The following is a 23,105-nucleotide window of genomic DNA, read 5'->3' on the forward strand; positions in this document are numbered from 1 at the left end:
AAGATTCAACGTAAGGGTGCCAGGCTAATGTATTTCATCCTAGTGGCAGCTTGTTAAAATGAGTGTTAATGCTGTATGACAGTGAAAAGAACACGACGTCACTAAATAAAATTAAAATTTATGAAAAACAGCTCCTTACAACTTGCATATTTCTGTTGAATTCAGAAGCACTTGTGAAGTGTCAAGATGTCAGAGACAGAAGCGATTTAATGGAATTTAATGATAAAAAATGCTTTGAGTCTGTGCACATTAGGTATTAGAACTTTTAAACCAGAAGAATTAAACAACTTAAGAGTATTTCTACAATTGTGAATATGAAAGGAATCATACTACTACACTACGCTTTCTTGGTGAGCTCAAGATATGAGAGAAACACATCCAAGAGATTTTTTATCCAATTAAATTTGTAGGGTTTAACAAACATTCGTCGATAAGCCAGTTCAGTTATCCGGAGCAACCCCTGGAGAAGAGTGACTTTGAAGTCATCTGTACGGAAGCGAGAAATGTCTGATCTGATTTATTGCTCAGTAAGAGATTCAATTCTAAACAGAGAAGTTACTTCGCTTCAACAGATTACTTGATAACACAATAATTATATTTAATTTACTTGCAAATACTTGGGAAATGTAGAACTTACACAAATACTGCACTTCTTTTACTGCTCTCACTGTAGTTTGGACAAGAAGAAGCTGTAGTCTTCTAGCACCCTTTTTCGTACTCGTAGTTACCTTGTAGGGGTTCGTGCACAAGTATGGTCTAGAAAATATGTCCATTCCCTCTTCGGCGTCCTTCTCCATACAATTCTTGAACATATTCAAAATTCCTGCAATTATTAAATTAGCAACTTCAATTTTATAAGTTTCTAGTCTTGTCTGAAACTTCCAAAACGAAGGCTGGCGAGGCATTTGTTCTTATATATATATATATATATATTTGTATTGTAAGCATGTATGGTTTTGTTTGTATTTGTATACGCGTGCATCTGTTGGAAAAAAACTTTTGGGATTTGTCATAAGTCGCTCAAGAATCAGAATAGTTGCTTTGGAAAGATAAGCGATAAATTTTTTAAAAACAGAAATATTTGCAAAAAGCTAGTGGAGGACGGCAGCAAGGGTCTATCCATCCATAGGAACTCGCTTGAGCGACGTTTTCTCAGCATAGACTGACTTTTTCCAGTATGCTCTGTTGTTTGGTCCTATTTTACGTATTTTACCCTATCAACAGGTGTTTTACTTCCAGGACAGCTGGCGGCCGACGATTGCCACCGGCTCTGCTCCGTCACTTGAATCTGTAGGATATTTCCATAGGTCTGTTCGGACTCCCCTGCGGACGACTTGATCAAAGCGTGAAGTTCTGAATTGCGCCACCGAACACCCTACACATTCAGAAATCTTCATAGCAACGCGGAGTCGTTTCGAAAAATTGTACAATGATTTGCTTTCGGCAGAATGTACTAGAGTACGTGTTCTTCGCACTAGTTGTAGAATTACTGCAGAGGACACCTGGAAAACACTTAAGTTTTTGAGATTGAGGAGAGTTAATTTGAATTTTTATAGTCTTTTCAATTTATAGCTTATCTCCAATTTCTTTTTAGGCAGATCCTTGCAATCAAGATGTTGCAAGGATTCTGAGCACTCTGTGAAAAATTTTCGCAGAGTATGCGCAAGTGAACACATGTTCCCCTAAAACGGAAGGCGCGTCAAAGGTGTACGAGCAGCGTTTGGCCTGTGGCCGGTGGTGTTGTCAGAAGGCGGGTAAGAGTACTCAGCGGCTGGAGTGCGTAGAGTGCGGGTGGTGCTGGCGGCGGCTGAGAGGGCGGAGCCGTTCATGCGACGGACGGGAGGCGCCGACCGACCGCATCTAGCCGGCTGACACATTGATGGGTGGTGGCGGCAGGACTGGTGGTGGTGGTACTGTTGCCGGCAGAACTGCCTCCCCCGCAGTATTGCGCGTAGTTGTGGTTGGCGGCGGAGGTGTCGGCAAATCAGCGTTGACTATTCAATTTATTCAGGTACGACATTTTTCATTTCTTTTTGTGCCTTTTGTTAGCTTGCTTTACACGTAAAATATTTCATTTGTTTGTTTTTCACTTTTTTGCATTGTTGTGTCATTTATTGACAGTGGAATATATTGGAAAGAGAATACTTTTACTCTGTAATGAGTGAGTGCAGCGGAATATCTCACAGAACTAATCGCTGTGGTTGAAAATGTTACAATTCAAAAACTCTGCTCTAGTTGATTTGTATAGCTAAGATAACGTTTAATATTTTGTACAGTACAGTTGTTTCGTGTTTCTCCGTTGCTCTTACTCACAAAATGAGAGTTGCACACTTCGATCTCGTGTACAATTGAAAAATCTCTAACATTTCTTGATAACACAGTGAATTCTTGCATTTGAAGGAGTTTAGATACAAATTGTACTTGAACAATCGTTTCCTACAGTCCGTCAAATATATCCATCATTGTCAACCACCACAAAAAATTATCCATTTGTGGAATCTATGTATGTTTGTAACTGTGAAGAATATAATCATTTTAACAGAAAAAGTCTTTTGTATCCATGTGAAATTCTCTACGAAATATCATGGACAATCAGTCTTCCAAAGGTATATTTGTGATAGATCTGTTTTCAGTTTCTCACTAATTCTTCCACTCTCTATTCTATTCTTCCACTTTCTATTCCCTGTCGTAACATGCGGCCTTTTACAAGATGACATGCGAATTTGGCTATATTATCTATCTACTACTACATATTTGTACTTTAAACTTCTGACTTCATTCATTAGGGCATTTTTTTTCGCTATCGCTTTCGTCTTAAAGGATTCTTCACAATAACTGTTATACTCAATATAGGTTTTTTTTTCTCTTCTTTACTTACTAAAATTTACTCTAACTTTGGGTCTTTCGAGATGTACTGCTTCCTATTTTTACACAAAATTTCTGTCTGCCGGTTGCCTGAACGAAGAAGCTACCAGAGTTCTCCTCTGTTTTTTTCGAGTTCTCTACTTTGACGGTATTTCACTTGCAACACGAGTTTTAAGTTGGTTTCACCTGCGTTTTTAGATTATTTTACTGTTCATCCCATCGTTTAACCAATTTCTGCAGTTTGTTCTATCGTCACACCTTAAATGTGCACAAATAACCATATTGAGGGCATTGTTAGAGAGCGAGGCGAAAAAATCAGCTGTTATGGCTGCGAGTCGTCCGTGCGCGGCCACACTTCTGATTATCGAATTTCTCAGTCGTTACGTAAACAAAAGGAGTGTCAGATTTCCACGGAGTCCTACCAACCGCCGTTACCTCTTCGGTCTCAAAACTTGCTCGTGTGTCTCAGAGAATAATTCGTACATTAGCGATCAATATTTTCTGAATAGGCACACTGCGGCATTTCCATGCTGATTCAAACAGCGTTGAAAAGTTCACATAGTTGCATCGGAGAATTACTAAGAAGTGAATTTGCCCAAAAGGGGGTTGAAGCCCATCCGTCTATATTCGCTGTCGTTAGGAGATTTTCACACAGCATTTGGTAGAAAACCAGCTAGATTTTGTGATACTGAGTAGGAAATATTTTGTGCAGGCTCAAGAAGCTTGGATTTTTTTAGATCTGCCAATCAGTTTTCCATATTGCATCGTACTAGTGAATCTACTAACTCCTTTAGAAATGCATTAGTTTGATAGTTAGCTCAAGCAGTAGTAATAGAAATAGGTCTGATTTCAGCAGTACTTCGTTCAAGATTATGATCCTACCATTGAAGATTCTTACACCAAGCAGTGTTTTGTTGATGAGGATCTCTGCAAGTTAGAAGGTGAGTTAATGACTTAGCTTGACTTAATCGGCGGATGGGTGTCACTGCCTGACGCGGTGAGTTAATATCCTCGTAATGTTTTCTTGTCACACATTTCTCTTTTATTTCTCTGTCCTATAACGCGTGTAATAGAAGACTAAACAAACTTTATTAAATAAACTTTAAATAATGAAGGAGAAGGTCCTTCACTTCTTCAACAGGGAGAAAGACAACAAGAGAATGACTTGCCAACTCATCACCAATATGTTAAAAAAGACATTCTTCCTCGACAAGTCGAAGGTGGGATAGCGGTCGATTCTGCATTTCCTTTCACGTAGATTTGTCTTAGAAACCTTTTAGAGTATACATATAAATAATTTACACTCTCGGACAACTAGAAAAAAACCAAAAATTCGATTTCTTCTCAAGGATTCAGTTTTGGCTGTAATACTGTGATTTTTCTCGGCGAAAATCAACGAAATAAATAACTGGACAAGTAAATAAATGCAGCATTCCTTTGCATTGGTAGTAATTCGCTTATTCCTTTAGTGGGATTGCTACCAAGAGGTGAACCTTCTCGGAAAGCAATTTGCTTCTCGATTTATTATGCCTGCGGTGACATTGGTGTTTTTCGTCAACTCGGCTTGCTTTTTTCACACCTCACAAGTTCAGTCTCAACCATGAACAGTAATAATTAAAACTGTCTTGTTCTTTCCTCATAAAACGTAAAATATTTGTTAATGAAACAGTTTCTTTGAATTTTGTTTTAGAGAATTCCTATAAGAAATACTCATTGATGTCTCCTGTTCAATGGGGTTGTCAAAGTTATAAATTATTTATACATATCGCTCTCAGAGAAGACGTAGAGACGCTGCGCTAACCTCAGCGGAAGTCAGTTTGGAAGATTCGTAACGCAGTGCTTGAATTTATTCAAGATATGAATACTCATCCTCTTCCTTTTGCAAGTTGTCTGGGTTTTCTCCTGGTCCAGGACTCCTTTTTTATGTTCCAAATAATTTAATAAATTCAGTATTTTAGTCTTTGCCGTTTTCTTTCAGAATTCAGAAGTTTTAGGAAGATATTAAATCTATGTAAGGTGAAGTAGAAATGTTTAGACTACCTGCGAATACAACACCAAAAATGCAATCTTGATGTGTTATTTATAGCATACAGCCAGCTACAGTGATAGTCTTTTTTCTCTAACTTCTTTGAATGAGTAGACTTCTTCTTCTATGAAGTTGTAACAGATCTGCAATTCAGTTCTCGATACGGCAGGACAAGAAGAGTTCTGCACTATGCGCGAACAGTATCTTCGGTCCGGCAGCGGTTTCTTGATAGTTTTCGCCGTTACAGATCGAAATAGGTGAGCGCTTTACTTTTTTGTAGATCCTTGTCTCAGCTAGAACTTCTCAGCGACCCTAGTTGACACGAACGACCTGTAGAAATTGTGTATCAATTGTTGCACGTGTCACCTCCATTCTGTGATTCGTGACGCCACGCGTGCGTAGTATACCCTCAACCATAGAACGTTTCATACAGACATGGCCGTACCTATATTCACAAGTACATACGTATTTGCATACGTACACACTCTTACACTATGGGTATTACATGCATGACATATGTACACATACACAAAACATTCATGAAATTGTTTCGCTGCAATTCTTCATTGATTGCTATTGATCGTAACGATCTTCTTTCATTGTCATATAAATGCGCTGCTGTGACGAGTCTGTTTGGCCAGCAGCATCTTGTTTGGTCGGATTTTACGATTTGGACGACGACAAATTCGCAAGACGAGAGGAGGTCGTTCACTGCATATCGTTTCGAGCTATGAATTTGGAGAAAATGGAATTCTTCACATAATGATTGCCGAACAAACAAACGAGATTGCTTCAGTTTCAAAGCTGTGAAATATTATGCCTATTAAAGAAAGTTCGATCACCTGAGAGATCTTAAGCATTGGTCCCCGAGTACATCGCAATCGTTTTCAATGCACGTTCCAAGAAGTTTGAGGCTATCTTGTTAGCTGCGTAAAAAAATTGGAGTGGGCATAGGTTGTGAAATAAATCCCCTTATACATCATCCATAAATCCTCACTAATTTCCTATGTAGTCCGTCCGTGTAACAATTCACTTTCTTTTTGGAACACTTGATTATTCTCTGACATTTTAATCTCATTTGTTGGATACAGCATGTAGCAATCACTTCCAGACGAAGAAGTACAGACACGTTTTTACAATAATGTAGCAGAGAGATCAACCTCAGACAACCAATTTCGCAGCACTTCTCTTCCTAGTGTTCCAATTTCTGGTTTTACAATCATTTTTAACGATAAACTTCCACACCTTCAAAGGTCCCATGCTGACAATGCTTACTCCCCCAGAAACACTTCAATTCATAAGCTGAGTAGCGCAGACTTCGTGGAGGACCAAACGAGTACCCTCACTGCAAATGTTCAAACACGCGGCACTGAGGCCACTTCGTCGAGTATTAATGCACACGCTTCATGTGGGGGATCGGTGTCTCTATTGTTCTAGCGGAGATAAGTCTTAAAATTGTGATTTTCTGGGGATTTGGGGGACAGCATGATCTCGTATTTTTGAAGGGCGTCGGAGATCCAGGTAAATTGATGTTGTTAGAGTATGAAAGTATGTATATATATATATATATATATATATATATATATTCAATTAACCCATATATAGAAATAAAGTGCACAAATATGATTTTTTAGAGGGAAATCTGCGGCAACATTTTGACATGGAACGGTTCTGTTTGCTTCCTCCGAATTCCAGAAAATCGTTCAGTCCTTCAAGAAAGTCTGTATGAAAATGTTGCAACGTGTATGAAAATGTTGCAACGTGTATGAAAATGTTGCAACGTTGTTATCTTTTCTAACAATTGCTTCATGGGCTTTTTTTGTCTTTAGAGGGTATTTTAAAGCAAACATAAAGTTTAGTCAAATTACTTCCTCATTTTTGATATGATTTTTTTGCTTGCTGTAGTTTGACCTAACATCTTAATTTTTCATTGATATCGTGTTTTTGACGGTGCTGCTAATGTAAAATAACATTAGAGATAGCCAAGGCATATATTAGTGGTACAAAATTCATTGAAAAATTTGCTCATTGAGGCTTCCTGTGTGTTCACATGACAGCTGTTTAGTGCTTATGATTTCCTACTTGTATGAGTGTTGCAATGTTGTTATTTGCCGCCTACTTTTACACTCTTAAGTAAACCATAACGAAACACAGTGATGCGCGTATTAGGAGAAATGGATATCAAAGAAAGCAGTGAATTTCGTCATAAAATTCCCGTTGATATGTAAAAACCATTCATTGGTTTTTACATATCAACGGGAACTAAGGAAAATTGTACAGTGGAACCAAGAATCCTTGGAATTATCAGTTTTTATCACCCGAAACAATCAATCCGCTCGCGTAAACAATCGTAATCGATTTTGCAACGCTGCTGCTGCTGTAGAGCGATGACAGGCCTCTCGCTGTGCGTCCGCAATGAGAGAAGAATGGAAAGGAACTCCACCACCGGGGTTTCTCGCCGTTGTTGAGTGTTGTGGTTTACATAATCGGATATTGTACATGACAGCGATGAGGTCTTTGTTCTCAGACGCGCGGACTTCCTTGCAAAAGTTATCTCACACTGCATAAGACGACCCGTGTTCAAAGAATGTCATGGCACTTACTGCATTTTCATGTTCTTATCGAAGAGCGAGTCTCGACAGCCTAGCCTTGAATCTTGCTTATTGATGAGAATTCATAGTTTACTTTACTTGATTCATCAACTCTATTTTTGTTTTATAGGGTTAGGATGAAGAGTTGGAGGATTTGCAATTTTGAAGCTACCAAAGGTCCATTGAGTAATAGGAAACTGGAATGACGTTGTATTTCTTTTGTTTTACCTTGATTACAGAATTGTCATTGAAGGCTCAAACTGGCGATGTCATTTTCTGTAGCTATTTTGGACGGGGCAACCATAATAATAGTTTTATCTGGTAATTTTGCACGCTTACCCCGCTACGAACCTCCTGGGCACTGCAATGTGCAATATACTCATTGTTGTGTCTCTCATCCGTTTATGCCTGATCGTCGATCGAATGCAGCAATACAGAGGTCATGCTATGCCGTGTGGTATGGCAGATACTCGGTCTCTGTTACAACAATGTCAACGATCAAGTTGACTACAATAGGATTACGATAATATTATAACCGGTGACCATGGCGCGGCAAGATTTACTAGTCTTTTTGTTGTTGCTGAAAGATGAAGGTAGCGTTATGGCGATAAGTCTCCATGGAAGGTGCAAAGCTGACACACCTGCGTCGCGTGGAATGGAAGCATTTGTGGTATGCTACATTAAAAGATGAAGTGCATAAAAATTTCAAACTTTGGATCTCTATTTGTATGCTCGCGTGACTAAAAATCAGATCGTATTTTGGATACAGTGTAGGTGCCTCTAGGAGCTGGTCAGTCGCGAAAAGAAAGCAGAATAGAAATTAAAACTGCTGCATACAATCAAAATAGATACAACGTTCAATATTGATGTTCCTTTCTTTTAGCTTCGAAGAGGTTCGCAAACTTCACACAATGATCTGTCGTGTGAAAGATCGTGATGATTTCCCTGTACTACTCGTTGGAAATAAGGCGGATTTGGAAAACGAGCGACATGTGAGATTTTTAGCTAGTTCGTTACTCTCTCTGGTTTCGTTTATATTCCAATTTCTTTATGCTTAGACTTTTGTTCATTTCACCTTCCATTTTTCCGTGGTCGTTTCCTGGATGCGTTCGTCCTGGCGCAGGCAATGTAGAGCGCACTCAATGTCTTCTCGTCACGTATTCCTTGCTTTCTCTTCTTTGCCTGCTCAAAAACGCTTGGCGCTTACCCAGTTGAAAACATTCGACGGCGACTGTTTACATATATGCATCTTGAAGGCAAGTATAAAAAAGTTTAAAAGAAAGAAACATTTTTGGGCTCTCAAGCTCTAAAACAGACAGTCCTTTCGAACGTTACTGCTTATCTGAGTTTTATAATTACCTTGATCACCCTGACTCCGGTTGATCCTCGAACTGGTCGAGCGGGCGCCAGTAATTCTTCGATTTGTCGCGTGCCAGAGTAGCCCAGTGGTTCCTCCTTTCGCGTGGGACACGAAGAGCATCATAATTTTTTTGAAGGACTTCGTGAAGAAATCTGACCATCGTGTCGGCGGTCTTCCTGTAGTGCGCTTAACATAACGGGGAACCCAGTCGCTCACCTCTGTGAACCAACGGTTGTCGTTGAAGTGCATCACGTGTCCGGCCCACCTTGTTTTACTTTCCTTAGCAAACGCGGCGGCGTCTCTAATCTTCGATCGCTGACGTAGGAGAGAACTTCGAATCCCGTCCCTCACTTGCGTGAAGCGGGATACTCCTACCATCACTCTCTCAATTGCGCGTTCAGTGATGCTCACCTCGTTTTCTTCCTTGCGAAATCCCCACGTTTCCGAAGCATAGGTCAAAGCAGGAAGTACTATGGTGTTGAAGAGGTGAGCACGGAGCCGGGTGTTCTTGGTCTTCTTCACTACATCCTCGATGCTCTTATACGCTCCCCAAGGTGCTCGTCTCCTCCTGCCTAGCTCGGGGTCAGGTCGTTCATCATGTTTAATTCCGGACCCAGATAAACTGGATAGCTGGTGCATTTTCAAATTTCAGAAGTTCCGAAAGGTCTCTGGAGCTGTTTTAGGCCCAACAGCTATGAATTTCATGCTAAAGAAATTAATTAAATCACTTCTATAAGTTTAGTATGAGCAGGAAGTTTTTTTTCGGATTTTCATGCTTCTGTGTGCCTCCCAGCTCATATCAGCCTACCTTACGAGTATTCGTATAGGCGCTCCGGTGTTGAAGAGGCTTCATAACTCCTTCCGTAGGAGTCCGGCCATTCAGCTCTGGCTCGACCAACATCAACGACGCGTTGTACAGGGTAACCATTGCTCACTTTTAGTTTTAGCGCGAAGAACCCCCAACTCCCCATACAGAACTTCTAGCAGAGATGCTGTGAGTGTTACTCACCGACAATGTTATGATCATCCCCAAAGTTAACAAAGTGCAACTTTGCGCAACGAATATGGGCTCTCTGAACTGCAGCACCCTGCAGTCCACCTTCTGCACCCCTCCATTTCGACCCGCTCCCTCGCAGTCCGCTTGAGGAACTTTTCAATTGCAAAAAGGTATTCTTTCTGTTGTGTACCCCTTGCCTTGCCTCCGAAATTCCTGTCTTGCTACGTGGCTTTAAGAATTTTCCTTCCCTCTGAAACTGTGAGTTTTTCTATGACTTCACAACCATAGGTGCGATGGGGAGAAGCCGGACCCTCCTCAGATGAAGGGGGTTTAGCTCATCGGGTGCAGCTCAAGTGAAAGGAGTCCTTTCGAAAACTGTCCAAAAATGAAGGGGTAATTTCGCCAACCGTTTAAAAGTGAAGGAGGTCTCTTCCTCAAACGTCCAAAAGTGAAGGGGATCAGAGCACCGGCTCCTACTATCTCATCTATGTTCACAACCCAGTCGCTCTTCAAATTTTTCAACTTCCAACCTCCCAATCTTCCAGTTTCGAAAAATTATTGCTCTCCTTGAACGATGGACCACTGAATCCTAAGAAGAATTACGGCTGTCGAGCACTCCACTGTGTAGAACTTTTTACTTGATCTGGGGTTTCTGCATGTCCTTGAATTTCTTCTTCAGTCATTATTAGTACTCGTATGTGGCATAATGCTAAAGTTTGAAGTCTCTCCACATTTTTGTGTGGATTGCAGACATTGTAGTTTTTTAAAGCAACATTTTGTTTCTGACTCCTACTGGATCATTATTTAAGTTTCATAATCAAACTTTTTAGAACATTGTTCTGTGAAAAGAATTCGATATCACCGACTTTTGATATTCTTTTCTCTTTGTGCTTACCGATCACTATGAGCTATTCCAATATAAGTTTTGCTTTAAATTTTGGATTTGAAATATTTGTTTTTAGAATATAAATTCCTTGCCCAAATCATTTAGTATGAAATTCCACTGCAAAAAGCAATTGTTCGGTATGACTTGGTAAGCTTGTTAGAGTTCACGTTTCCAACGTTGTTAACCTTTCCGAACTACCTGCATGAGCATTTATCTGTACATTGAACTAATTTACATTTCTATAAATCACCTTTTCAGTCGCTGATAACAGTATATTTGAACGTCGCTGTTTTGAGGATAGGATAAGGACAAAGAGTAGGATTTCTGGTGTTAACCAATCCGCTTGGGATTCGCCACTGCGTTCACTTATATTCGGAATCTTTGAGGTTTACGAACGCATAACTGACCTGTACGGGGTCAGTTATGCGTTCGTAAACCTCAAAGACTTGCGGGGGATGCTTTATGTATCAAGTAAATAATTTTTTATCCTCGCAGATAAATCTGTTACCAATTTATTCACTCCGGTGGAATGGAAGGCTCGGTTGGCTCTAGAGCGGAATCGAGCCTCCGATCGAGAATAGATTAGAAATTATGAAACATTGAGTTGGAGAATAAGAGTAAAACGAACCTTCCGAGCTACAGTAATTCCCATGCTCTGCACGTGTCTCAATTTCACTGCGGATTTACAATCCATCAAGATTTTAAAGAAAAGTTACGTACCTTTTACTTGTTGTAATATTACGAGAAGCTTGTTGTTCAATTTACAGGCATCTACATATATGACCGTGGGCTAATCATGATTAGTATTAATTATTGTAATTGAGATTTCTGGTGAATCTCCGGCTAACCTGGAGTTCGGATCTTTTGTGGCGTTCGATTAGCTCGTCTTCACTGATCAATAAAAATCAGCAGCATTGGAATTTTCTGTAGAAATAGGATTTTGTTCTTCTAACAACACTTCGTTTTTTTCCGTTTTTTTTTTAGGCGGAAGATTTCTTAGTTTTCTCTAAACGCATCAGTTTTACATTTGGAGGACTTTCAAATTTCAACTCCAAACGCTACTTCGATACCGCTATATCAATATAATATAGACACAAATTGAAAGGAATTACTTTCAGCAGATTTTTTTAATACTTGCTTGGGTTTTCCCGCTGTTTCCCCTTTCAGTTATCATAGAATGATGTGCTAACATGAAATAACGTAAACGACATCATTGAATTATGATATTGTTTCACGTCAGATCACGAAAACTGTTGCCTGCTATTCAAGCAACAGTTTGCACACGTGTTTGCAGTTTCTGAAGGAAGGGTCTAACTAACCTGATAAAGGAAACGCGCGATAGAATAGACATGCAGTGGAGTTCATTGAAGTTATACGCAACACAGAAAGTTCTCATGGCTATAAAACGGTTCGCAGCGTCTCCTTACTTATTTACTAATTCATTTGGAGATATCGGGCGATATTACAACATCGCGGCGCACAAATCCGATGCTGTTGTGCCTGTCTCAACCCATTTTACCGCTTTGTGGCGCCGACGGACCCAATTTTATACCTTTCTGTCGCCGGGGCACCAATGGAACGCCGTGAGACGGGTCTTCTCTTTTTGTAATTTTGTGACACACAGACAAACAACACATGCGCACACACTGAGCGCTTTATTATATACCAGTCGGAACGTCCGGCTAAAGCCGACGAAGTTATATAATAACGTGCTAAGACTTCTTGTGCTGCACGTTTCGCTCGCTTTCAGTGACTAATGAAAATTTAAAGCAGTGGCATCTTCTATAAAATTAAATTTGGATTTTTCGAACAGCGAAATCTTCGTTCTCTTTTTTTTAGAAATTTAAGCATAGATGGAAGATTTCACAGTTTTCTTTCCAAATGCGTCAGGCCCCTTTATGAGAATATTCAAACTTGATTTTACACCTACATTCCTTTGATACCAACACAATGTAAAAACGTTGTTCAAAGTTATGAGTTCTTTCCTTTTTTCCAAACATTTAGCGCAGAGTAATCGGCTGACATGAAATGACGTGAACATCATTATCCCACTGATAAAGTAATGTTCTACGTCATCTCATGTGAACTGTTAGCTACTATTTAAGCTTTGCATGTATGTTTTCAGTTCTTGAAGGAAAGATGTTACTAACCAGATGCAAAAGTTCAGAGGAAAAGATCCACAGAATAGCACATACGGTGGATCGATACACATGGAGTTGTCGCGGCCATGAGACGTTCTACAGCGTCTTATTTAGTTCTTGACAAACTCACTCGGAGCTATGCGCGGCAATGATGCACCGCTGCGCACAGTTCCGCGACACGGATCCGTCCTCCCCCAATGTATAGGTTTCTTGCGCTGGCGCATCATTTCAACGTCGCGGGACCCGTCTTACCCTATTCCTTATTCTGGAATTCTGGAGTTTCGTTCCACACACACCACGCGCCACCCACGCCACATGCACCGCATACTCTCACTCGCACCAAAAAGCCACTCACATCACACACAACCACATACGCCGCAGACACACACATGCATACACATGTACACACGTGTGACTAGCTATTATACGGCATGGTCATAGTATGTACATAGGAATATAGTAAGAGTGAGAGACCTTAAATATCCAGCATAATATCTAAGCATACTACTGATTCAGTACAAATATGAAATAGCAAATATCAGCGAGCTGCACACTTTGATCCTATTATGTTTGCGCATTAACGTTGGCCAAATATTAAACATAGAGGGAGGGAGATCGCAGGTCGTGAATGACGATCACCCATAACTACTATAGTTCTGATTTTTCACACCTATTCTAACTCAAATAATACATATCGAAACAACCTTTTGCAGAATTCTTTAGAGATGCCAGTGTGTGAAATTGTTTGGATATTAATTCTACTAAAATACTTCTGCGAAGAAAACCAACAGACATTTGAGATACAATATACATATTTTGCCTAAACACTATGATTTAGATGAAAAGGCTAAAGTGCATGGCGTTGATCAATTCTTTTTGAATGCTCATGATCTTCGGACAATTTTAGAAGCAAAGATAAAGATATAAATAATGAATATTTGAAGTTGAAAAGGGCAAGCGAACACATCCTTGAAAGAGGAGTTTTAACGTGATTTCCTCATGTTTTTCCGTCGTTTCGTTTTGAAAGGTGCGCTTTCTTTATTTATACATACATTTCATTCATTAATGTTCGAAGGTGATAGTTTTTGTTACCTAGCTAACTTCCTAGGTGCACACCCACGTGTTTTTCGTCACTCGAAAAAATGGTGCATTCACAGCGAAAATTAAATCAGTTCTAAACTTTTCACTGAGCATATTTGAAGTGTTTTGATGTTTTACGGTGTTTTCCTAAGTATTCCAGTATTGTTCTTATTAAAGACTACAGTACAAAAGCATTGAGATAAACAGCGGAAGCGCCAGATTATCGAACGTTCATGGCAACTGTCGAGATTGCGTCTTTTTTACGGGACGGTTTTTTACTTGACACTATCGGCTATTAGAAACACATGAACAAAAGCGCAATATGAATAATGTCATCACTGACCAGCTGTGCTTTGGTAAATTTCCGAGTAAACTGTTCTGCTTCAGCGTTCAGCTTTAGCGCTAAAAGTCAAGTTGTCCGCAATTTTGAGATCGTCCTACCCAGCATCGTTTTTCTCCTCTTTTATGAGCTAGCTAGTGTGTGTTGTGATTACGTGGAGGGAAAATTCAAAAAGATTTTATTGGGAGATGGGGATTATCTGATTTTCTGGTTTTCCTGCAGATAATCTTTCATATGTAGCTACAATTCTGAAACAATAGATCTTAAGACGTCTTTGCTTAGATAGATCAAGGTTCCTCCCAAATGTGTAAACGGTGAAACTATTTATAATTTTGATCTTATTATGAGATTTCAGGATCGATAGCCTCGTGACCGCCATCAGAATGAATTTCTAGCTGTGCTGAGCTGTAATCTGAGTACCTAAATACTAGATTTTTGGAGTAACCTCATTACTCTAATATTTTCCAATGGGGTGGGTTTAGCGCAGTCGATAATAAGAACCGCTATGTCTGGACAATCCATCGTTGGTTTGAGTCCGCTCCAATACTGACCAACGCCTTCATCCTTCACTCCCCTGGAGGCTACAAGTTGGTACCAGACTTTATGAGAGGATAAAAATGACACCGACTTGACACTTCGGCTAAACCTCGGCATGTCACTGTAAGGGGTTAATTACGCGTTAGTAAATTGTATTCTATTCTCAAACTATTCTGAACTGAAGTGAATGTGGTGGTCCATCCCAGGCAGATTGACTAACGCCAGACACTCTATCTTTACCATTCATTTTCTAGTGAACAGTCAACCAAATGAGAAAAAATATGTAAACTTTCCGTGTATTACGCTATTTCAATCTGGAATGATCCTTTATTCACGAATTATTTTGACGCACATAAACCTTTATGTGATCAATATGTTAGTTTCAGAAATCTGATGCTTTTCTGGAATCATTTGAGGGCCATTCAACATGTTTTTGCTGTTCTGAGTCACACGTATTTGGGCAAATGGTTGTTCGTTATCACTATTACCTTTCTTTTGCTTTCATCTGAGTCCGTCGTGTTTTTTTAGGCTAATTACCTCCCATTTAGGCACCAACTGAAGCTGAGTCGAGTTTTGCTTTGCTTAACATGTCAAACATTCATACATATTTTCTTCCCTAGTGTTCCAAGATTCTCTTTAGGAGGGACCACTATATACATTAAAATAACTGCAGACAGCGCTGGATTTCCGAGTGCTACTTGTTCCATTGTTCGCATAGGCCTTCTAAAAAATACACTCGTTAAAGACTGCATACCACGAATCGGACATGGTGAAGGAATCCGCGGGAAAATCTAGAGTTAAAAATTGTAGACTTCGGGATCAGGGGTGGTTCTGCTCATCCCTCCCTAATTGTCGTAAGAAGCGGGTTGGAAGACGGCGTTTTTTAAAGACGATTTCAGCTTCGCCACCCTTTTGCACGTTACGCGTCCAATTGAGAGCGGTCAAAGATCAGTGATTTCTTCTCACCAGCCTACTCAAGCAGAGCCAATAAATAGGCTGCCAAGGGAACCAGAACATTGGCACAAAGGAGCGTTCTAACGCACCTCGTAGTAATCAAAGAGGTTCCTACGCCGTTTCTTACGACGATCAGAGGGAGATGAGCAGAACCATCCATGATCCCGCGATATACGACCACATATCTAGCTTTGCCTGCGGATTTCTTCACCACGTAAGATCCCTGGTATGCTGTCTTTAAGGTATTGTGTTTTGCCCTCTTTTGTGAATGTTCATTTTAAACCGTAATTATCTAAAGTGATTTTCTTTTCAATGACGTCCTTGATCCGTAACTCTTGCTGATTCGATGTGATTTTCCTCACACGTCTGCCTAATCGAATGAGGTCACGGATCACTGCCCAAAAAACGGCATTGCTTTCCGAAGGTTGAATTCTTTGCGAATGCTAAAGATTCTCAAGCAAATCTATGTATGTGCGCTACTTTCCTCCATAGCATAGACACTGATTTAACGCGAATAATTGGCATTGTCTGTTTCAGACCATGTCTCACTTTCTTGGTTGAGAGGTGGAACTGAAAGTAGTCCTTTTTCGAATTTGTTCATTTATTATTTAATTAACATATTCCTAAAATTGCGCTCATATGCGCTAATAACTGCGGAGAAGAAAGGTGGCCACTGGCCACAAATATTTACTCCAGTCAGATTAAACAATGAAAACTATTGATACGCTTTAGCACGGATATAGGAATAGTATACTCGTTTACTTTTATGTTTACATTCTATTTCCTGTATGCTTTCTATGAATAAAGTACAGGCAAAGTGGGAAAATTATAAAAAAAGGAATGTAGGCAAGAGTTCGACTGTAAGACTTATTATGAGTGCAGTGGAGGATTGTGGGTGCTCCGTCTATCAGAATGGAAGTATTAGGTCATTCAATGTGAAATACTCGATCACCCCATCTACCAGAGAGACCAATTTTGACTTCCAGTTCCTCTTATATTCCACTTTTACAATCTTTTTTTTAATTGTGAAGGTACGTCACCAACACCTTCATGCGCTCATTTTGGTTTGTGCTTATTCATCGAGTCGTACTTTTCTGACTAATTCTTAAAAATACAAATAAATGATGAAAATAAAAAAATGACGTTACGAATATGAGTTCTGTTGCGGAAATAATACAGCGCCTACAACTCTAATCGCCATCGAAGTGTTTGCGAAAGATGGCTCTAATGAACGCAGAATGATTAAAAATAAAGCCATAAATATTTCAGTCTAACGATCCTTAACTTCAAATTGGACCACAAAAGTGATCTGTGAAACAGAAAATGATATTGCAAGAGCCTTTCACTTCTGAAACTACTCGTGCATTAGTAGTAAGGTTAGAGGTTGTTATTCCAATAATATTGTGCTACATACGTAGAAAAGTGAATCTAATACAGACTGAACGGATGGATCCCACCTGAAGTAAATGACCGTCACAAGAGAATTCGTTTGGAAAATTCTTTTTCGTTGCAGTAATTCTGGCATAAAGTCATACCATTTTTTATTGTATTGTCAAATTTTTCAAGGAAACGGATTATTTTCGACAACTGCAGAAGATCAAAGATAGGCTACGTATGTTAGGTGCTCGGGACAAGTAGCAGGTAGAAGTGTACCGAAGTAATAGATACACATAGCGAAAAACTCTTTGCATCCATAGGATTTACGAAAGGTGCCGCTGAAAGGAGTGTTAGCTGGAGCAATAAGTCGCGAGCGTTTTTTCAAAGCGAAAAATACACATAGAAATATACGAACAGTCCGAAAACTGCATATCATTCGAAAGAGACTCATTCTAACTTTTCACTGTACAAGACTGTATTATTCCGATATCTTAATTTAATTAATTACTATCTTTGGTCAGATCAGTATTAAACTGGAGAGTCAAGCGAACATAACGAGGGATTTTTGGCACTACTTATTTTTTACTTTCAATCGAGACAGTAACTCCGCTGAAACTGAGGTTAGTACTGTGTATGGAAGATGAGCTACGCTTCAACATAGCACCAATCATTTGTCTTCACTCTTCAAAATTTCGATGATTAAATTAATAATTTTTTTTGTAGCAACAGTCGAGGGAAGTATCTAGTACTTAGTATCCAAATTGCTTATATAAGGCTCTTTGATTTGCAGACATTCGCAACATTTTCGCTGATCTAATCTTTTTTTCGGGGATTTTCGGAGTGCTGGTTGATGACCATTAGAGCGAAATACGTTGTAGAAGTTATCTCTGCTAATTTGTAATAAGAGGTGGTGTAACGTTGGGAGTCCGCTGTGGCCGTATGGTCGATAGTTCGAAACCGCCCTACTCCCAACCAAACCTGTCACTTTCTCGCTTCATGTGCAATGTGGCGCAGTCGGCAAGAAGCCTCGCGATGAATTTGCGAAAATTACGAATTCCAGTAAAACACGTTTGTGTATCCCAAGTGGCTCGATAAGCTAGATATTTTATCGTTTCTTTTCAGTATATCATGCACTTCCCATCCACGTCAGTTGCTGGTCGTTAGCATATTGCACTCGAGTAAATCGCTACATGTCCTGCTCGAAAATAAAAGACGTTGTGGGGCAGATGTCTCAGTTCTCTCTTAAGCGTTCTGGAAAGAGAAGTAAGCAACGAGATAGAACTTGACTTTCCTTTTTGCGATAAGCAGGTTAGGAACCATCTATCATTGTAATTCTCTTTAAATTAACTTTTTAGCATAATTCTACGCTCGATATGATGTAAGGGGCGCTTCTTTTGCTGTCGTGTCCACAACAAAACTTATCCTCTAGTCAAAGCTTTGCACATCCTGAGCAGAAACCATTATCAGATGCTCACTAACTGAAACATTTTTGGGATACCAGTATTTCATTACTTCTTTACGACCTTGATATTGTGCCCTTTTTTCTACAATCATCAGAATTGTGCGGTTACAGTATAAACCTGGTGATTAACAATACCTTCGGATTGGACGAAGCTACCACATGTCAACATTCAACTTCCCCAATTTATCAATTTGGTAACACTGACCATACTATACCATCTCGTTTCTAACGCTCTTTTTCTTCAATTTTTTCTCGTGCTTTCTTTTTTCTTGTGATTGCTTCGGAAACGCCCGTTCCATACCTTATTGTCTGCACTTCCCTAGCAACAAAGTGACATTATACACTGACATCCTCCTCGCCTTTTTTTTTAAAAGATTCTTTGTTGATGTAAGATTGCTAACTATCATTCATCTCCTTTTCTGTTCTCCGTCAGTCTGCACTGCGGTACATAAATTGATTGGAAAGATGCACAATATCTCTTTTGGAAGAGGCTAGGTCTAAGAAGTACATCTTTTATGAGGACTGAGAAGTGATTGAGATACAAATAAATGGATTATTTGAAACCATTCATTTCACGAATTTCCTGTTGTTGGTTTTTTTTTAAATTTCTCACCAAGAGTTCTGGAAAGTTTAGTATGCTGTTGCGTTTGGTGTGTTGGTTCGAAACTAATGAAGCTGACCACATGCTAACGTCGTGGGACAGCATTCGCTGTGATACGTTAGATTTTGATTTCCATTAGTTTAGAAAGAGAACGCTAGCGTTGAAGTATTGAGAAGTTACCTGGTCAGATGAAGGCGTCCGTCAACTTTTGAAGTGTGAGGAAAAGGAATATCGAACATCAGAGCTAAAGCATCCAGAATACCTTTAAATTTGCTGAATTCATTTCCCGTCCAGTATTAGCTTCAGCAATTTGATATCATCAGTTACTTGCTCTCTATTCAATGATGAGCTCTTCAGTCGCTTTGTTGTCGCTGATAATTGCCATAGACATAATTCGAGGGAATTTCCAATGTCTAATACCTTCGAAAGTGCGCCGTGTACAGGACGATGATTTCGAACGATACAGTGTGAAAATAGAATAGATTTGATTCTGCACAAATCAAAGATTTGAACAAAAAGGACACGGACCCATCATTTTGACGGACGAAAGAATGTTTTATGCCAGCATGGTGATAAATAGAAAGAAGCGGAATTCTGGAAAAGGCACGAAAGCATTAGTGAAGTATGCAGCTATTACAGTTCGCAGCAAATGCTTCCTCCTTACCAATGTAATAATATTGTAGAAACATCTTCAGATTTTTCTATCCTTTCTTCTTTGTTGTTTTCATCTTTCGTTTCAGTTTCACAGGTCTAAAGAAATCGAGAAACTGTGTTCTCGACTGATATCAAGATAAGTGGGTTGCTCCAGCATGGTATATTTACCTATGAACAGATGATGTAGAAAAACGTCTGGAGCCGATACGTTAAGCACGTTGTTCTGTATAATGACTTTTTCGTGACGTCTTTCATGAACAATAGATGAACACTATCATTTTGTGACCGATCACCTTCATATTTCTGGGACGAAAAGGACATAGAACCAAATTTCTGGGATTTGATACGTTTGCAGTTTCAAGGAAATTTTGTTCTTAAAAAAGCATGAATTTTTGTGGACTTCTATCCTCTATTTCGCTCATTTCTTACCGCGAAGAAGAAGCTGCTAAACCATTTATTTTCTAGGTGACACGAACAGAAGCTGAGGAGTTGGCTCGAGTTCTCAATATTCCCTATGTGGAGTGTTCTGCGAAGTTGCGATTAAACGTCGATCAAGCATTTCACGGTGTTGTTCGATTAGTACGGTAAGATTTCCTCGCACAATATAACGGTACGCTAGAACATCGAAAATGTGATGTTGAGTGATGGTGCAGCACCGTCGCCTTTTCTAATCTTTATAGTATAGTCTTTCGCTCATCATGCAAGTATAGCGAAAAAATAGTTCCTGTGTTATGTTACAATTTCAAGCAAAGATTTTTTTATTCCTTGTAGGGTCGCTTTCTTTCCGTACCATATAGCCAACAGCGCTTGTTTCTGACGGGTTTACATCTTTCAGAAGAGAGTTAATCGCTACGTAAGCGAAAGTTAGGTTTTTGGTAGACATACTTCTCTTGCTTTGGTGGTCCACCTCTTTGCATCTGAAGTCAAGCACACATTTACGCAGCCGTTTTGCAAGAAGGAAGTTTTGAAAGGGTTCTCCTAATTTGTTTGGTTAGACTTTGATAGCACTTTTTCAGAAACTCACAATCTAAAAATGATTGGAACCATAAGGCTAGTGCCACATGTGAGATCAGTGCCATCTAGGCTTTGAGAGCGCTCCAGACTGTTGCAAGAATTTATTGCTCCTTCGTTTAATGAAGAAGTGTTGAAATGTTTTTGGATCACCAACCATACTCTAAGTGATACCAACACGATAATCTCAGCTCTCTCAATTTCTAGATGTAGCGTTTTTTGCCTACCGTTTTTGCTTTTGCCGAAGTGTCGCGTCCTTGGGCAAATCTGAGCTAATCCTGTTCAATCTTCGGCCCATTTGTCATACTGTACTCATACCCTACTCATTTGCCGCTATTCCATAAAAAAGGCTATGTTTGGCCTATACTGTCAAATGTCTTCAGATCTTCTTTCATCATCTACCATCATTCATCTTTTCTTTCTTCACTTTCTTTGACGTTTAGGTTCCTATTTCCAGGTTGGAGCTGGAAGCCTCTTCAAGGAAACTTGTGTAATGCGATCTGACGGTCTTCTTAAGCAGTAGCGCAGTCAATCACCTGTAACTAATCGATCAGCTACTTTTGACCTGAATTCTACTTAAAATTAAATTAGATTCTCGTCGAAGCTAGGTCATCCTTCTTACTGGGCAGTCTTCCGGAGTTTACAGTGTTCAATTTAAAGGCATCACCCCACGAATCTGAGGTGGTACGAATTTCAGGTGGAGTATTCGTCTAGGGAATCGTAGATTACGGGGAAGGCGGTGATTCCGTCCATTTCTCCCAGTATCAATGGAAAACGGACGACCTCGGAATGTTGTTTCTTATGACGGCTTGTGTTGCAATGTGCAACGTTGGCGCCCCGCCAACCCCGCCCTGCCTGTGATTCGTCGAAAACCCTTCGGACGAATCGCAGGCGGAGGCAGCGCATGGGTGGCGCGCTGCAATTGAGGACGTCGCAAGAAACAGCATTCCGAGGTTGTCCGTTTCTACTGATACAGCGAGAAATGGACGAAATCACCCCCCTCTCCATAATCTACGAATTCGTATACGAATACTCCACTTGAAATCCGTACCGCCTCGTATTCGTGGGGTGATGCCTTTAAACTAAATTGTTTTGGGGAGGCGGCGGAAAGATGGTCGGCTCATCAGCCATAACAACCCTTCCAGAATGACGTTGCACATAGGATTGTCTGATCTGCCTCTTGTCCGGCACTGCTCGAGCATCGCTGGCTTCATCGTCTGTATGGTATTTTCCCAGTAACACATCGCCTTGTCTCTTGTTCCACTATGCACCACGACACGCTGCATAACAGGGCACGTAAACAAGTAATTCCAAACTATACAAAAATCACGTAGCAGTTCTATTTGTTGTTTGGCAATGTTTGCGGGAAATAGCAGCATTATTAAAGGATTTCCTTCTGTTTGTTGATTGACCAGCAAACACATTACAGAAAATTTCAACACGACGAGCGAACAGCGCCCGAGGATCGACGGATTGAATCTCCTGCAAAAGGAAAGAAGAAGAAGAACTGTAGGATCCAGTAGCATTCTTCACTCAGACTTTGCATTGCATCAATATAGATGCCGTGCTCTTCATGTTGCCTTCTCACTCTAATGGGTACTTTATTGTTTCCGAATAACTTGCACCCTTTTTAAATTGTGAATTGCTTGCTTGTGTACTAGTTTCCCATCTTTTGATGTGTACTTCGTTGGACACGTTGGAACCATTTCCTAGAAGTATGTATAGTGTTGAGTGGCCACAAAAGTGACAACTAATTTATCTACGTTTTAACGGTCCAGTGATATATCCTCTATTTCATAGTCTGTGATCTATATTCTGAGTGTCTATTATATGTTCTCATACAATTTAAGCATTTATTCACTTGTATGTATTTGTACCTTCTCTTATGCGTCTGCAACATTTAGATCCCGGTTACATTTTTCATTTGTTAGATATGTGGATCATAGTTTTATTATCCTTCTATAAGGATGTTGTATATAAGCCTGTGATGTGATCCTTTCACCTTAACAACATAGTTAACATCTGAATATAAATGAACAAACCAATCTACGCTAAAACTCATCTGTCATGTAGATCACTGATGGATCTACCTTTTCCATATTTCTATTTTTTCCATCCAACAAGGACATTGTGTATTCATCCAAAGTACATTGTGTATTCGAAAATATTTTGTGGTTTTTCAGAGATGCATTTTCATACGTATGAATAAAAGATACGAATAAT

The 23,105-nt window shown here is 39.8% G+C and overlaps 2 protein-coding genes across 3 annotated transcripts; one reads left to right on the forward strand and one right to left on the reverse strand.

The window, feature by feature from the left end:
* Positions 1 to 1,879: 1,879 nt before the first annotated feature.
* RB195_021042 (uncharacterized protein) lies at positions 1,880 to 22,405 on the forward strand (the record flags this gene model as incomplete). 2 transcript variants are annotated; one of them, XM_064189688.1, is made up of 6 exons in its annotated part: positions 1,880 to 2,011; positions 3,719 to 3,806; positions 5,046 to 5,148; positions 8,366 to 8,474; positions 20,337 to 20,455; positions 22,312 to 22,405. In XM_064189688.1, the coding sequence occupies 6 exons, from the start codon at positions 1,880 to 1,882 to the stop codon at positions 22,403 to 22,405; spliced, it is 645 nt and encodes a 214-aa protein (XP_064045568.1). The 2 variants fall into 2 exon arrangements, with proteins under 2 accessions (XP_064045568.1, XP_064045569.1); XM_064189687.1 differs by lacking the exon at positions 22,312 to 22,405 and adding an exon at positions 22,028 to 22,121 and having other exon boundaries at positions 5,061 to 5,148.
* On the reverse strand, positions 8,789 to 9,481 carry RB195_021043 (uncharacterized protein; the record flags this gene model as incomplete). Its single annotated transcript, XM_064189689.1, has 1 exon — positions 8,789 to 9,481. The coding sequence occupies one exon, from the start codon at positions 9,479 to 9,481 to the stop codon at positions 8,789 to 8,791; it is 693 nt and encodes a 230-aa protein (XP_064045570.1).
* Positions 22,406 to 23,105: the final 700 nt, after the last annotated feature.

Source organism: Necator americanus, chromosome II (assembly GCF_031761385.1).
Source record: "Necator americanus strain Aroian chromosome II, whole genome shotgun sequence".
NCBI lineage: Eukaryota > Metazoa > Nematoda > Chromadorea > Rhabditida > Ancylostomatidae > Necator > Necator americanus.